The sequence below is a fragment of the Bos indicus genome, chromosome 3 (genome assembly GCF_029378745.1).
Source record: "Bos indicus isolate NIAB-ARS_2022 breed Sahiwal x Tharparkar chromosome 3, NIAB-ARS_B.indTharparkar_mat_pri_1.0, whole genome shotgun sequence".
NCBI classification, from domain to species: domain Eukaryota; kingdom Metazoa; phylum Chordata; class Mammalia; order Artiodactyla; family Bovidae; genus Bos; species Bos indicus.
The window spans coordinates 12,820,942-12,838,635 of record NC_091762.1 but is presented as its reverse complement, the minus strand read 5'-3'; the positions used below and the strand labels follow the sequence as shown (position 1 = coordinate 12,838,635).

Here is a 17,694-nt window from a genome sequence, read left to right as displayed (position 1 = left end):
CTTAGATGTCAGTATAGTCTGACATACATACTACATGCAGTGATTACCTAGGAGGTGGATAAAGCAGCCATTCTATAGAACTTTGTGCATCTCTGAGAGCATCTGATGATGACATCCTGCCTCCAAATTCCTTGGGTCTGTGGATGTCAGGAGCACAGCTTCTCCGTCTCTTTCATTTGATGTCTCCTTCCAGGGTTCCCTGATCCTTTCCTTTAAAACTTTTGCATATTTATTGTGGGAGGGGCTGCATTCTGGCTTATCTCCAGCCTGGCTCAGCTTTTTTTTTTTTTAAACAGAAGAGAAAACAGGTTGCTTCCAGGACCAGCCAGGACTAGACTCTACCATCAATACAAACCCAAATCACACTGCTCCCTAAAATTGGGCTTGGGCTTTGGCCACACATAGATGACACAAAACTGAGATTCAGAGATCAACTGAAACCTATATAACTTGATTTTGAGCTGACATTCACTGTTAGGGCCTTAAATCAGGCAAGCAGAGGTGAGTTCCTCTTGGCTCACAGTGGTTATCCCTTGATCTGCTGCCAGCCCTTCCCCATTTGGGCCCCTTTCACATTGCTACCTAACCAACTCTAAAAGAGCTTACTCAATGTGGTTATGTTGAATTAAACTTATCGTTTACTTATGGTAAACTTGTGGTTACCAGGGGGTAAAGGAGTGAGGGAGGGAATAAATTGGGAGATCGGGACTGACATATACATTACTGCTATATATAAAAGGGATAACTAATAAAAACTACTGTAAAGCACAGGGAACTTAACTCAATATTATATAATGACCTATATTGGAAAAGAATCTAAAAATGAATGTGTATATATTTATGTATGACTGATCCACTTTGCTGTACACTTGAAACTAACATTACACTGTAATTCAACTACACTCTGATAAACATTTTCTTAAAAAGAGGGTCATATTTGAAGTAACTATGATCATGCTCCTTGTCTTTACATCTTACTTGGTTTTGTACATTGTAAATGATCAGTATCTGATATGAAAAGGACAAGAGACAAATCTGTGTGCCTCAGGGAGAACTTATTTTGTGGCTACAGGGGACAGTGTAATGGATGAAAATCAGGAATCTGGGGGGTTCACAAGACAAGAGGACAAAAAGAGAGAAGCACTTGACTCCTCAGAGGTTGGGGTCCAGGAAAGACAGAGCTGCTGTGTAGGCAGCCAGGGGCACTGTGGCACACGGGCTGCTGAAGGGACCAGGCTAAAAAGCAGCAGATAGCTGTCTCAGTGAGCTGGGGTGTTGAGAAGGACAATGGTTTGGCCAGATGAAAAAGTAGGTGAAACTTGAAGGTGGGAACACATTTCTGGAGCAGTCAGGGATAGAGGCCAAGTATAGGTCTCTAACAGATCCTGGGCTTACTAATGATAGGGAGGCTTACTTACTCACAGCCTCACTTCTCTGAGGGCCAAGGCCATTGTCAGCTGTGCAGTAGTACTTTCCAAAGTGATTTTCAGTCAGAGACAATCTATGGGACATTTTTCTCTCTGAAGTGGATTTTGTCTTCATAAGCAACACATCTTCGTGAAAAAACTGGTACCAGATAGGCAGAGAACCTCTCTGAACTTCACACTGAAGGCTTATCTTATCTCTCACAAGAGTCCAGGTCCCAGGAGGTCTGAGAGTGAGGACAGGTTGAGACACAGGGACTGAGGAAGAGAAAAAACTTAGTTAACAGTTGCTCCTGACACTTCATGAAGCTGTCAATCAGTGGCTAATGAAATGTCCAGTCTCATGTCCACTGGCTTTCAGGGCAGCTCACCGTCTCCTGACTTTTCTCCCCAGCTCTTTCCTATTCTCCTTGGTCTTGGTCTTCTTGGTCTTCTCCTTCTCCATCAGACCTGGCCCTTCTCCTCTCCTATCTCCCCTTGTTAGGTGACCTGACTCCAATTTTCCAGGGGAAATGATGTTCTTGGGGAAGAAATCCCTGATTTTGCTACCATCAGACTGACACATTTACCTTGCTCCTTCCCTCTGCCATATGACTTGGAAGATTTGTCCCCTCACCTGCCCAAGCCACTCTTAGTCTTCCTGTCAGTCCCTGCTCTCCTTTTTCCCTTTGCTGGGATTGGCCTTGGGCCTCTGCCCCTTTCTCTTTTCTGTCAGACATTCACATACTCTTCTAGAATCTTCTCCATTCCTACAATCTCCCTGTATCCAGCCTGACCCTCTCTATTTATAGGTGAGAAAACTGAGTCAGGAAGAGGTTAGGAGATCTGTCTGTGGTAACTCATCAGGATGTTTTCAGGGCCAGACAGGACCTAAGTCTGTCTCCTGACTCCTGTTCCAAAGTTAAATAACATTGACTCCTTAAAAGTGGAACTGGAGCTTGCCATCAATGAAGGGAACAGCACAGGGCTCTATCAAAGCTATTTTCCTATCACTACCACAACCACCTTAACAGTACTGAGGGTAAGATGGTGTTAGATACTGGTAAAGGAGGTAGGGTAGTTTGGGGTGGTGTAGTAACCATAGTTACATGGTTGGAGTAACTGATGTTACTACCTGTTGCTGTATCCTACATGGATTTGCACATTGGTTATTGAAAATAATTAACTGTTGATGGGAACAACAGATATCTCCATAACCCTGGGATAGAGGAATTATTTGAGAACTACTACGATTGATTGGAAACTCAAGCGTATGGGGATTCAATGGATAAAGAAAGAAAAGAGGAAAATGGTGAGTTCTACAGATGCTGGGGATCAAGAAAGGAGAGAGAGAGATGTTGCAGACATGTTAAGGGGTATGATAGTATCTGAACTGGTTGAAGGATGAAGCCCACAAGATAGAGACACTTATTCAAAGCCAATGGGGATGGTGTTATGGAGTGAACTGTGTCCCTCTTTAATACATATATTGAAGTCACAACCTCCAATATGACTGTATTTGGAGATAGAGCCTTTAAGGAAATAAGGTTAAATGACTGAAGCTTCAGCTTCTTGGCAGCTGAAGATTGTAAATCTCTATACAGTGAGCAAAAACAAGACCTTGAGTTGACCATGGTTCAGATCATGAGCTCCTTATTGCAAAATTCAGGCTTAAATTGAAGAAAGTAGGGGAAACCACTAGGCCATTCAGGTATGACCTAAATCAAATCCCTCGTGGTTATACAGTGAAAGTGATGAATAGATCTGGTAGACAGAGTGCCTGAAGAATGATGGATGGAAGCTCACACCACTGTAGAGGAGGCAGTTACCAAAACCATCCCCAAGAAAAAGCACTGCAAGAAGGCAAAGTGGTTGTCTGAGGAGGGTTTACAAATAGTTGAGGAAAGAAGAGAAGCAAAAGGTAAGCAAGAAAGGGAAATATATACCCAACTGAATGCAGAGTCACAGAGAACAGCAAGGAGAGATACACAGAACACAGACACAGAAGTTGCTCAGTCATGTTCGACTCTTTGCGACCCCATGGATTGTAGCCGACCAGGCTCCTCGGTCCATGGGATTTTCCAGGAATGAATACTGGAGTGGGTTGCCGTTTCCTTCTCCAGGAGAGATAAGCCCTTCTTAAATGAAAAGTGTAAAGAAACAGAGGAAAACAATAGAATGGGAAAGATTAGAGATCTCTTCAAGAAAGTTGGAGATGCCAAGGGAGCATATCATGCAAGGATAGGCACAATAAAGGACAGAAACAGTATGGACCTAACAGAAGCAGAAAAGATTAAGAAGAGGTGGCAAGAATACACAGTTGAACTATACAAAAGAGGTCTTAATGACTGGGATAACCACAATGGTGTGGTCACTCACCTAAAGCCAGAAATCCTGGAGTGTGAAGTCAAGTGGGCCTTAGGAAGCAATACTATGAACAAAGCTAGTGGAGATGATGGAATTCCAGCTGAGCTTTTTCAAATCCTAAAAGATGGTGCTGTCAAAGTGCTGCACTCAACATTTCAGCAAATTTAGAAAACAGCAGTGGCCATGGGACTGGAAAAGGTCAGTTTTCATTCCAATCTCAAAGAAGGGCAGTGCCAAAGAATGTTCCAGCTACCATACAGTTGTGCTCATTTCATGCACTTGCAAGGTTATGTTCAAAATCCTTCAATCTAGTCTTCAGCAATATGTGACCTGAGAACTTCCAGATGTACAAGATGGATTTAGAAAAGGCAGAGGAATCAGAGATCAAATTGCCAACATTCATTAGATCATAGAGAAAGCAAGGGAATTCTAGTAAAACATCTGCTTCTGACTATGCTCAAGACTTTGACTGTGGATTACAACAAAATATGGAAAATTCTTAAAGAGATGGGAATACCAGACTTCACTGGTGGCCCAGTGGTTAAGAATCTGCCTTGCAATGCAGGGGATACAGATTTGATCCCTGGTCCAGGAAGAGTCCCACATGCCATGGAGCAACTAGCCCTGTTTGTCACAACTACTGAACCTGAGCACCTAGATCCCATACTCCATAACAAAAGAAGCCACTGCAATGAGAAGCCTGCTCCCTGCAACAAAGAATAGCCCTCACTTCAATGAAGAGTAGCCCCTACCACAACTAGAGAAAGTCCAGATGCAGCAACAAAGACCCAGTGCAGCTATAAGTAAATAAAACTTTTTTGTTTTTTAAAGAAAGAGATGGAAATACCAGACCACCTTACCTGTCTCCTGAGGGACCTGTATGCAGGTCAAGAAGCAACAGTTAGAACCAGACAAGGAACAATGGACTAGTTCAAAATTGGGGAAAGAGTACAAGACTGTATATTGTCACCCTGCTTATTTAACTTATATGCAGAGCACATCATGTGAAATGCAAGACTGGATGAATTACAAGCTGAAATCAAGATTGCCAGGAGAAGTATGAACAACCTCAAGTATGCAGATGACACCACTCTAATGGCAGAAAGTAAAAAGGAGCTAAAGAGCCTCTTGAGGAGGGTGAAAGAGGAGAGTGAAAAAGCTGGCTTGAAATTCAACATTCAATAAATGAAGATCATGGCATCTGGTCCCATCACTTCATGGCAAAAAGAAGGGGGAAAAAGTGGAAGCAGTGACAGATTTTCTTTTCTTGGGCTCCAAAATCACTGCAGATGGTAACTGCAGCCGTAAAATTAAAACACGCTTATTCCTTGGAAGGAAAGCTATGACAAACCTAAAAGACAGCATATTAAACAGCAGAAATAGCACTTTACTGACAAAGGTCTGTATAGTTATCAGTGATATAGCTTTTCCAGTAGTCAGCCAGGTATGGATGTGAGAACTGAACCATAAAGAAGACTGAGTGCTGAAGAATTGATGCTTTCAAATTGTGGTGCTGGAGAAGACTCTTGAGAGTCTTTTGGACTGCAAGGAGATCAAACCAGTCAATCCTAAAGAAAATCAACCCTGAATATTCACTGGAAGGACTGATGATGAAGCTAAAGCTCCAATACTTTGGCCACCTGATGCAAAGAGCCAACTCATTGGAAAGGACCCTGATGCTAGGAAAGATTGAGGGCAAGAGGAGAAGGGGGTGGCAGGGGATGAGATGGTTAGATAGCATCACTGACTCTATGGATATGAATTTGAACTAACTCTGGAAGATAGTGAAGCATAGGGGAACCTGGCATGCTGCAGTCCATGGTGTTGCAAAGAGTCAGACACAACTTAGAGACTGAACAACAAAGGTTAAGTGAGGTCATAAGAGAAGATTGACCCCCTAATCAGATAGGACTGGCGTCCTTACAGGAGAGGAAGATACCAGAGACCTCTCTCTCTTCAAGGACAGGGAAGAAAGGTTATGTGAGGACACGGAGAGAATGTGACCTACTACAAGAGAAAGAGGGCCCTCCTATCAAGAGACATGGTCCCAGATCATTCCAGCTCTAAAATTCTATTTGTTCAAGAACCATTTCATTTAAAAAGAAAATTTTAAATATGAAGATCCCATACATATGGCAGTCCTTGAATACTTTTTCTGTCCTCCATTTCTAGGAGTTTCCAAAAGCTCCCACAACCCATTCTACCCCTAAATCCCCCTGCTGTTAATCTAACTTCTGGTAGATTATTCATAGCAGTAAATTATTGGCAACAATCAACACCCACTCCCACCCAACCACCTCATGGTCTTTACAGAGTTTGAAAAGCTGTTCTGCAAATGATACTTGGCAGACACACCTTTCACACTGATGATCACTAAGTTGCTCTCAAGGGAAAAGCGACCGTTTCTGGCAATACAGTAATACTCTCCAGCATCGCTGCTTTGCACCACAGGGACCTTGAATTCTGTTTTTGAGGAAGTTTGAAGCTCTCTGTCCTTCCAAAGGCTGGGTTGTTTTTTGTACCAGGAGACTGTGATGGGCCTTGGAACTCCATTTACTGAGCAGATGAGAACCAGCTCCTGACCTTCAAACACGAACTCTGGGTGGGAGCGTATTTGGACGTCACGAACAATTTCTAAATGAATATAAATGACATGTGGGATTCTTGGCATTGGGGTGTCACAGAATGAGACACAGAAGAAGAGTCACAGAATGGGAAGGGCTAAGTCTGCTGACCTGATGGGAAGTTGACCTGCGGTGGAATTGAGACTTCTTGGGAAGAGGGAGAAAGTGCTGGAGAGACAATGGTTTGAGAGAACTTCAATTCCTAATGAACTGGTGGAGCCAGTTCCTGAAATTGAGAGTGTTAGTTGCTCAGTCCTGTCCAACTCTTTGTGACCCCATGGACTAGAGTCCACCAGGCTCCTTTGTCTTGCCTGGAATTCCCCAGGCAAGAATACTGGAGTGGGTAGTCATTCCCTTCTCTAGGGGATCTTCCCAACCCAGGCATCAAACCCGGGTCTCCCACACTGCAGACAGATTCTTTACCATCTGAGCCACCAGGAAGCATTTATTCCACAAGGAATAAAATGCCCACCCTCTCCTTATGCCCTACCTGACAGAGCATGGGCCAGTCATCCTGGAAATTACACCCAGTGCCTAACATTGAAGTGGTCGGAATGGAAAGGACAGGAAGACTTGGCACTGGAGGTACTTGCTCTGCAGCTGTGACAACTTCGGTGCTTTGTTGGAAATCAATCATTGACATATACAGCAAGCTTGCCCTGGAGTAAGCACTTCTTAACATCTCTGCCTGTCAGTTAGATGGTCAGAGGAGGTGGACCTGTGACAGTCCTCCTAAAATAGGAAAATCTGGGATGAAAGTGTTCTACACTCCAGGTGGTTATGGTTTTACACTAGGATATTGGCTAAGGGCAATGCCTTTTTGAGTCATCTTGCAGGCTTGAAGAACAAGGGAAGATACCTGGGAACAGATAAGGAGTAGGATTTGGGGTCTGGGTTCCATCAGTAACATGAAGGGAGATCCTATGCTAGAAATCACTGTGTTGCAACTGTTGAGTAACATCCTCTACTTCCTCTCAATTGTCCAGTCCAAATCATATACATAAGAAAAAAATGTTGCCTATGATTACAAAACAAAGATTAATAGTATCTAGACAGTTTCAAGGACTTCCCTGGTGGCTCAAATGGCAAAGAATCTGCCTGCAATATGGGAGACCCGGGTTTGATCCCTGGTTTGGGAAGATCCCCTGGAGAAGGGAATGACTACCCACTCCAGTATTCTTGCCTGGGGAATTCCATGGACAGAGGGGCCTGGTGGGCTCTAGTCCATGGGGTCGCAAAGAGTTAGACAGGACAGAGCAACTAACACTTCCAAGTTCAGACAGTTTGAAAGAAACATGGAACCATCTCTTTTGCCTGGGAATGGGAGCAAATTGATGGAGAATGCTAACCACTCTCACTATTTCCTCACTCAGGAGAGCATGCACCCCAGATCTGCATCCTTCCTAGTGCTCCTATGAGATATCAATAGGTCAAAATAAATCAGAAGAGGCATTTGACCACTGGTTGGCATTCATGCTTGAAGACCTATACAGTTTCAGAGACTTAGGAAAAAGCAATAGGGGTACAAAGTGAAAGTGAATGTCACTCAGTCATGTCCGACTCTTTGCGACCCCATGAATTGTACAGTCCATAGACTTCTCCAGGCCAAAATACTGCAGCGTACAGCTTTTCCCTTCTCCAGGGGATCTTCCCAACCCAGGGATCGAACCCAGGTCTTCCGCATTGCAGGCAGATTCTTTACCATCTGATCCACAAGGGAAGCCCAGTGGGGACAACATCATCCCTAAATACATCTAGTTAGAAATATTTGTTCCCCAAGCTCTTGTCCTTTAGTTTTCTTATTCTTAAGTGCTCACCTCCAGGCATCTAGCATTCTAAGAATCTGTCCATCTGGCTAAGCAGAGTCCATCTAGCTCAGTCAAAGGGCTCTGTGGTTTATGCCTATAGTATATGTGTGTGTGCTCAGTCACTTCAGTTGTGTCCAGCTGTTTGTGACCCTATGGGCTGTAGCCCGCCAGGCTCCTCTGTCCATGGAACTCTCCAGGCAAGAATACTGGAGTGGGTTGCCATGCCCTCCTCCAAGGGATCTTCCCCACCAGGGATCAAACCCGGGGCTCTTATGTCTCCTGCACTGGTAGGCGGGTTCTTTACCACTAGCACCACCTGGGAAGCCCATGCCTATAGGCCCACCAGGAAAAAAGACAGAAAAATGATGTCAAGGAAGCCTAACTTCAGAGGAAAAAGAACGAGTTGTGTCTCACAGTACTGAAAGAAAAACAAACTGTTGTGTCATTCTGCCCGGCCCTTCCCAGCCCCATTCTGGCAAATCTCAGAACCCACTACCACTCACCTTGTACCTGTATCTGTAATTCCTGGCTCTGTTTCTGGACAAGGGAATTCAATCTCCGTGCCTCACACCAGTAAGACCCTGAGTTTTCTCTACGTATGGGAGAGAACTGGAATTCTGGGGAGATTTTCCATTCTGACCACATGGATGTTTTGACGAAACGGAACAGGAGCTGGCTTTCTGGCCTCTGTAGAGAGAGCTGGGTCTCACAGGTCAAGGTCACTGTGTTCCCCTCAGTGGGCTGGGTGGAGCTGGCTTTCAGCACGGGACTTGGAAACAGCTCTAGAGAGAAGGATCACAATATTTCTCAGCAAAGTGAGTCTTGGAACTGCTTTGGAGAAAACCACAGTTCATCCTCCGCACCCGCAAGCAGAACATACAAAAGCAGGCAGAAAAGATGCCGCCTTTGATTACTAATATCCTTCAGCCCAAAGCACAACAGTACTTTCTCTATGCCTTGTAGGAATGCTTCCTGAGATTCAGTAGTATTTCAGACCGCCCTTTTTATCCTCTACAATCTCAGGAGTCCTCATTTTGACTAACCTATTTCACAAAATAAAGAACGCTTTACCTTGGACTACGATTTTAATTTTGTTTGAAGAAACCACGTGAGTATCTTTAAATCCACTACAGTGATAGTCACCATTGTCCTTCATACTTGCTTGATAAATATGGAAGTCAGAAGTTTTGTCAAGGACTTGCAGGACTTTTCCATTCTTGTACAATGTCATGTTATTTAGTATTACGTTTGCCTTTGCTTGGCATCTCAGAACCACAGAGTCAGCTTCAAACACATCAGATGGAGCCTGCAGGATCAGGCTGGCTGTAGGAAACACAAGGGCAGTTGTTTGTTTCTTCTGATTGTTTCTCCCTTCTTTTTGCTATTATTCTAAAAGATTTTATAAGCCTGGGAACTAGGGAAAAGGATTCTTAAAGTAATCATCATTTCTTTTTCTGATTTTATCTATTTAATTAATTTACTTATTTTTGGCCATGCCACATGTCTTGTGGGATCTTAATTCCCCAACCAGGGATCAAATCCATGCTCCCTGAAATGAAAGCACAGAGTCCTAACCACTGGACCACCAGGGAAATCCCTTTTTTCCCCCTCGCTTTAAAAGGAACACATATGCTTGAGAAAATGCTTAAAACAGAAATGCAAATTAATCTTATCAACTCACCAGATTTTGGCATATAGTTTTCTACTTCTTTTATCTCTGTGCATGTATGTAAGAGTCTGTATGTATTTCTTTTTATGAAATTAAAGTATTTATCCACTTGATAATTTGCTTTTCACTTACTTTACTATGAATACTTTCCTATGTCATCAATATCATTCTTTAACCTGGTTTTCAATGACCACATTTTCCTTCAATGTCAGTAAGAATATTTAATGAATTTTTTCTCTTTTTGACCATTTAAGATTCTTCAATTTTGGTTGTATATATCTATGACTATTTCAGTAGGTAAGTTCTTAAGAGAAGAATTGTCAGGTCAAAGAGGCTAAGCATTTTCTTAGCTCTTTGCTACTATACTGTTCCTTGTTCACTAACTTAAAGAGCATTATATTATAACTAGAAAGATTATATAACTGCCTCAAATTCATTCAAAATAGGTGGTTTTAGGACAGAAATGGAAATTACTCCCTCTCTATCTTCTATCTACCTATCTATAAAATATTAATAAATCCTCACATAGATTTTTATTCCAAATAAATTTATAAGCCTCAAACTAAACATAGATTCAGAAACCATTCAAATAAATTGCTTCTCAAATTTTCTTTTACCTGAGGAGCTTGTAAAATATATAAATTCTTGTACCCTATTTCTAGAGCTTTTGAATTAGTAAATGCAGCTGGGTTTTGAGTCACTTTATTATTCCTAAACTTTTTTTTTCTTTCATTTCTTTCCTACCTGTAGTAAAGAGCAAGTCCACACGGTCACTTGAGTGTGAGTCCTGGGCCTGGCATTTGTACCCTCCAGATTCACGGGCCTCATAGGTGTTTTCTGTTGTCTCACTTTGTATTTCTCCAGGAAGATACCAACGGTACCATTTTCTTTTCTGTGGTGCATTGAACTGAAATGCTTTGCAAGTCAGTGTCACAGTCTCTCCTTGGAAGAGAGTGGTCCATGGAGGATGGAGGGAAATTACAGATTTTATTTCACTTGCTGTGGAGGAAAAAGAAAGAATCTGAGGTGGAGTGGCCTACAGTTCCCATCACAGTGGTTTGTGAGGCACAGTCTAGAGGCCTTGACTTTGGAGAATCTCCAAGAAATCCCCAGGAAGGTCACTGTTCATGGCTTTGTTTCAACCAGAGTTCTCACCCAGGAGAAAGTGACTGCTGAGGAATGGCAGTGAGCAAAGAGATTTCAAGATTGCAATACCAGCAAGATTCACTGCCAAATGTCAATAGGAAAAATGGTTGGTTAGTCTGTTATGGAATTGCATTCTGGAAAAAGTCATCCTCTGCCACTTTATCATGTTCATAAACTCATAAGAACTTCACAAGGAGTTGTTAAAATCACAGTTTTGCACTTTGCACAAAAGAAGGGATAAATCATATTAAGATTTTGGCACTGACAAAAGCTTGAGAGATTAACTTGCTTAGCACTTTCATTTTATAGATGATATACAGAAAAAGATAAAGATAAGACCACATATTTCTCATTCTCAAAGTCAAGAAAGCCTTCCCAACTAGAAAGCTCCTTGGAAGTCAAAAGAGAGTGATGATCCTAGTAGGGGACTATAGATAGAGAAGGAAACTTAGGAAACTTTGGGAGGCCATTGAAAGTTAATGATAGCCCAAGAAAGCTATTGGAACATTGTTCAACGAAGCAAGCTTGCTTAATTATAAAACCATAAACAAAACCACAGATATGCCCCAGGCCACTAGATGGAAGAACTGTCACCACCCTTCCACTAATATGATAATCCTAGTTTGACCTCATAGGGTCAGACAGTTTTCTGCCTAATATGAAGGAGGAGCTAATGATGTATGCCTTATGTCTGCATCTACATGTACTTGAAGAAGGAGGTCTTCTCCCCTCCTCTTTTTTTCATTATAAAACTGTAGCCCACTCAATCCTCGGGACAGAGCTCCCTCGCCTGTCCGTTTGCATCTCTTACAAGCACCCTATATTAATAAATTTACTTCTTGCCTATCAGAAAAAAAAAAAAAAGAGCGATGCTCAGTCTACACATAGGTCTCTTCACCACAATCCATCTTGGCTAAGAGATGTTTACACACACATGGGAGGATCCTTAGATATATCAAATACAGGTAAATCAAAGTGATTGGCCAAAGGGAACCAGGAAGAAATGCCCCATGTAAGTGATTTAAATTACCATGATGGAGCAATTCTCTCTCTGTCTGCCCGTGTATCTATCCACATGCACTGTACCCTTTTTCCTCCTAATAAACACTTAACTGTTTCACTATCAAAAATAAATAAATAAAAAGTCTATCATAGATAATTATGGTAAAGCAAGGAATGGACAAGGTGTTAGCTAGAATCCAGAGATGATCTAGACAAGGATGAAACACTGATGCATCTGATTTTGGACAGGAGAGAGGTTGTAGACAGTTCTTGCTATTCATGGGTCTTCAAATATCCAAGATACCCTCTGATCCAAACGAATGTCAATGAAGAGTCAGAACTCTAAAAAAATGTAGGAAACAGACAATTTATCTTCTCCCCCAATCTCCTCTTACTGTGCATTTCTTCCTTTTAAGAGCCCATCTGTTGGATGATCTATTTTCCACACATTTCCTGGAGAGAAAACTGTAGAGAATGAAACATTCCCACTGTGATGTTTTCAGAGCAATTTTTTGAGTTTGATGACTGGAGAACATCTTATCCCAAGTCCTAAACATTTGACATGGAGTTAAGATGTCCTGCCTTGTGATCTGAGGTTCATTTGCAATAGGAGTAAGTGCAGGGCCCAGTGAAAGCCTGTAGCTGCTTGAGCATTTGCTACTTCTCCTGGGAAGGGTCTGAGGATGACTATATAGCTATCCAGGCCGTAGGGCAATGCCAGTAAACCGGGTGACACTTTCACATCCTTGTCGATGTCAGCGAGAGAAACAGGAGATATTAGAGATCCTCAGACAATTGTCACAAGTATTTCATATTTATTAGAGAGACACTCTTTATCCAGTGACACTGAAGAACATAAGGAGAACTCACCAAACTGTCCACCGACAGGAGCTGTAAAAATATAAAGAGTCAGAGATGAGCACAGAGCAGAGATTCTTTGGCTTTTCAAAAGTAATGCTTGCTTTTTTCCCATTCACTTATTATTTTTTTGTTAGAATTTATTTTAAAAATATAACAGTCATTTAACAAATGTCTATATATATATATACTGGTCATTGTGCTTGGACTATTAAGATGAATTTAAAAAATAGTATCTGGTAGCAAGAAGTTAATTGGGCGGGGTGGGTGGTAAACAGAAACCTGAAGAATAAGTATTATAATACAGGGTGTAAATACTAAAAATACACATGGGGGCATCATAAAGGCAGAAGGGCCACCCATCCCAATATGGAGGGTCTGTGTGTGGGAGCGAGTGTGTAGCAAAGGAAGTGATGCTTGAGAAAACTGGATGAGAACATAGGAGTCAGCCAGGGAAAGGTGTTTCTGTGTGGGAAGAGATGATGGGGAGGTCAGTCGAGACAGAAAGGCCCCAGATGTGAAGAAATAGCACTGGGTGTTCATCTGGGTAGGAGAGTGGTTCTGGAAGGTAGAGAATTTAAGGGAAATCAGATTGGACAAGCAGACAGGGTCTAAGTTATGAGAGGTAAGCAGCTATAGTTTCATCATAAAAGTAACAGGGAACCATGGAAACGTTTCAAGAGGAGGAGTGACAAGATTAAAAATTGTATCTTCGTTGGAGCACTCTGGAAGAGGTAAAGCAGAAGGACTGGAGAGAAGGCAGAGCAAGATATAATGATACTTAATTTTCTTCAGAGTATTTATCTGAAATCATCTTGTTTGTTTGTTCACTTTCCCTTCTCTACAATAGAATCTGCATGACAGCGGGGACTTCTTATTTTCACCATACATCACACAGAATTTATAACAGTGCCTAACTCATCAGACCTGTTTCATAAATGATTATTGAACAATGAATTAATTAGAAGTACTAGATCAGTAAGTATCTCTCCTTGAGAGGATATGGGTTTTTTAAATTATTTTAATTGAAGGATAACTACTTTACAATATTGTGATGGTTTTTGCTGGTTTTTGCCATATATCAACATGAGTTGGCCACAGGTACCTGTGGTCCCTACATCCTGAACCCCTCCCTCCCTTCCCTATTCCTCTGGGTTGTCCCAGAGCACTGCCTTTGGGTACCCTGTTTCATGCATCGAACTTGCACTGGTCATCTATTTTACATATGGTAATGTAGATGTTTCAGTGTTATTCTCTCAAATCATCCCACCCTCACCTTCTCCCACTGAATCCAAAAATCTGTTCTCCTTTCTTCTCCATCTGTGCCTCCTTTGTTGCCCTGCACATAGTATTGCTGGTACTGTCTTTCTAAATTCCATACATATGCATTAAAATACAGTATTTGTCTTTCTCTTTCTGACTTACTTCACTCTGTATAATAAGCTCCAATTTCATCCACTTCATTAAAACTGACTCTAAAGGGTTCCTTTTTATAGCTGAGTAATATTCCATTGTGTATATGGACCACAACTTCTTATCCATCCATCTGCTGATGGGCATCTATGTTGCCTCCATATCCTGGGTATTGTAAACAGTGCTGCAATTAACACTGGGGTACATGTCTCTCTTTCAATTCTGGTTTGAGAGGATACAGGTTTGAGAAAGGGGGAATCAAGAGGCAGAGAAGGCAAAACTGACAGGTTTGTACATTAATTACACATTCCAATGAGGAACAGACTTGAGTCGTTCATTCAACAGGAATTTGTGGAATTTGTCTAACCATATCTAGGAACTGGACAAGGCAATGGAAATCCAGCAGTGAGCAAAAGGGATATTATTTCTGTCCACATGGGGCTAATGGAGAAGTAATCCAAACCTAAGTGTTATAATCAGAACAATGGATTATTTGCCATTTTCTGAAAACCTTGACACCATGGATTTTGTATTGTTCTATAAGTAGTGATTGTTTTTCTGAGTGTATTCTATATAGTAGATATGCAACCTATATCATTCCATGTAATCTATTCACTATCCATATGAGGAAAGTTTGATGATCATCCTCATTTTACAGACAAGAAACTGTTTAGGCTAGCAGAGATGTCACTATGCCAACAAAGGTCCATATAGTCAAAGCATGGATATGAGTTTGAACAAACTGTGGGAGACAGTGGACAGAGGAGCCTGGTGTGCTACTGTCCATGGGGTCACAAGAGTTGAATGCAACTTAGCAACTGAATGACAAACAACAACAACAAATACTTTTTTGAGTGTATTCTATATGGTAGATATTCACCTATGTTATTTCATGTAATTTTGTCACTACCCCTATGAGGAAAATTCTATGATTATCCCCATTTTACAGATTAAAAACTGTTTGATAGCTGGTAGGGGCAGAAGACTCTACACATGGACATCACCAAATGGTCAATACTAAAATCAGATTGATTATATTCTTTGCAGCCAAAGATGGAGAAGCTCTATACAGCCAGCAAAAATAAGACCAGGAGCTAACTATGGCTCAAATCGTGAACTCCTTATTGCCAAATTCAACCTTTAATTGAAGAAAGTAGGGAAAACCACTAGACCATTCATGTATAACCTAAATCAAACCCCTGACAGTTGTACAGTGGAAGTGACAAATAGACTCAAGGGACTAGATCTGATAGAGTGCTTGAAGAACTAAGGATGGAGATTCATGACATTGTACAGGAGGCAGTGATCAAGACCATCCCCAAGAAAGAGAAATGCAAAAAGGCAAAATGTTTGTCTGAGGAAGCTTTACAAATGTCTGTGAAAAGAAGAGAAGTGAAAGGCAAAGGAGAAAAGGAAGCATATACCCATCTGAATGGAGAGTTCCAAAGAATAGCAAGGAGAGATAAGAAAGCTGTGGTGGATTCATTTCAATATTTGGCAAAACTAATACAATATTGTAAAGTTTAAAAATAAAATAAAATTAAAAAAAAAAAAGAAAGCCTTCCTCAGTGATCAATGCAATGAAATAGAGAAAACAACAGAATGGGAAAGACTATAGATATTTTCAAGAAAATTAGAGATACCAAGGGAATATTTCATCCAAAGATGGGCACAATAAAAGATAGAAATGGTATGGACCTAATGGAAGCAGAAGATATTAAGAAGAGGTGGCAAGCATACACAGAAAAACTATACAAAAAAGATCATCACAACCCAGTAATCACAATGGGGTGATCACTCGCCTAGAGCCACACACCCTGGAATGTGAAGTCAAGTGGGCCTTAGGAAGCATCATTATGAACAAAGCTAATGGAGGTGATGGAATTCTAGTTGAGCTATTTCAAATCCTAAAAGATGCTGCTGCTAAGTGCTGCACTCTATATGCTAGCATATTTGGAAAACTCAGCAGTGGCCACAGGACTGGAAAAACTCAGTTTTCATTCCAATCCCCAAAAAAGTCAATGCCAAAGAATGTTCAAACTACCGCACAATTGCACTCATCTCACACTCTAGCAAAATGATGCTCAAAATTCTCCAAGCCAGGCTTAAACAGTATGCGAACTGTGAACTTCCAGATGTTCAAGCTGGATTTAGAAAAGGCAGAGGAACCAGAGATCAAATTGCCAACATCCGCTGGATCATCAAAAAAGCAAGAAAGTTCCAGAAAAAATAGCTGCTTTATTGACTATACTAAAGCCTTTGACTGTGTGGATCACAACAAACTGTGGAAAATTCTGAAAGAGATGGGAATACCAGACCACCTGACCTGCCTCCTGAGAAACCTGTATGCAGGTCAAGAAGCAACAGTTAGAACTGGACATGGAACAACAGACTGGTTCCAAGTTGGAAAAGGAGTACGTCAAGGCTGTATATTGTCACCCTGCTTATTTAACTAACATGTAGAGTACGTCATGAGAAACACTGGGCTGGAAAAAGTACAAGCTGGAATCAAGATTGCCAGGAGAAATATCAATAACCTCAGATATGCAGATGACACTACCCTTATGGCAGAAAGTGAAGTATAACTAAAGAGCCTCTTGATGAAAGTGAAAGAAGAGAGTGAAAAAGTTGGCTTAAAACTCAACATTCAGGAAACTAAGATCATGGCATCTGGCCCTATCACTTCATGGCAAATAGATGGGGAAACAGGGAAAGACTTTATTTTTGAGGGCTCCAAAATCACTGCAGATGGTGATTGCAGCCATGAAATTAAAAGACATTTGCTCCTTGGAATAAATGTTATGACCAACTTCGACAGCATATTAAAAAGCAGAGATATTACTCTGCCAACAAAGGTCTATCTAGTCAAAGCTATAATTTTCCCAGTAGTCATGTATGGATGTGAGAGTTGGACATAAAGAAAGCTGAGCAGTGAAGAATTGATGCTTTTAAACTGTGGTGTTGGAGAAGATTCTTGAGAGTCCTTTAGACAGCAAGGAGATCCAACCAGTCCTTCCTAAAGGAAATCCATCCTGAACATTCATTGGAAGGACTGATGCTGAAGTGAAACTCCAATAGTTTGGCCACCTGATGAGAAGAACTGACTTTTGAAAAGACCCTGATGCTGGAAAAGATTGAAGTCAGGAAGACAAGGGGACAACAGAGGATAAAATGGTTGGATGGCATCACTGACTCAATGGACATGAGTTTGAGCAAACCGGGGGAAGTGGTGATGGACAGGGAGGTCTGGCATGCTGCAGTCCACGGGATCACAAAGTCAGACACGACTGAGTGAACTGAACTGAACTGAACTGAGGGGCAGAATATAATTTTTAACCCATTTATTTGAACTCATCTTGTTTGATTCCAAAGCATATGCTCCTAGCCATTACCCTATTCTGCTC

At 41.5% G+C, this 17,694-nt stretch overlaps 1 protein-coding gene across 8 annotated transcripts in view; it reads right to left on the bottom strand.

Moving 5' to 3' along the window:
• FCRL5 (Fc receptor like 5) overlaps window positions 1–17,694 on the bottom strand; it is an 84,097-nt gene that overhangs the window by 53,924 nt on the left and 12,479 nt on the right. For 6 of the 8 annotated variants that reach the window (XR_011565271.1, XM_070784145.1, XM_019988640.2 and 3 more), the window contains exons 2-7: window positions 12,890–12,910; window positions 10,616–10,870; window positions 9,274–9,525; window positions 8,706–8,984; window positions 6,126–6,404; window positions 1,419–1,682 (exon numbers count right to left, since the gene is read on the bottom strand). Coding sequence is in view for 7 of the 8 variants with exons in the window: in XM_070784145.1 (XP_070640246.1) it covers window positions 1,419–1,682; window positions 6,126–6,404; window positions 8,706–8,984; window positions 9,274–9,525; window positions 10,616–10,870; window positions 12,890–12,910 (1,350 nt within the window). In the remaining variant the exon portion in view is untranslated. The remainder of the gene's footprint in view (window positions 1–1,418; window positions 1,683–6,125; window positions 6,405–8,705; window positions 8,985–9,273; window positions 9,526–10,615; window positions 10,871–12,889; window positions 12,911–17,694) is intronic. The other 2 variants (XM_070784164.1, XM_019988615.2) reach the window with 2 other exon arrangements.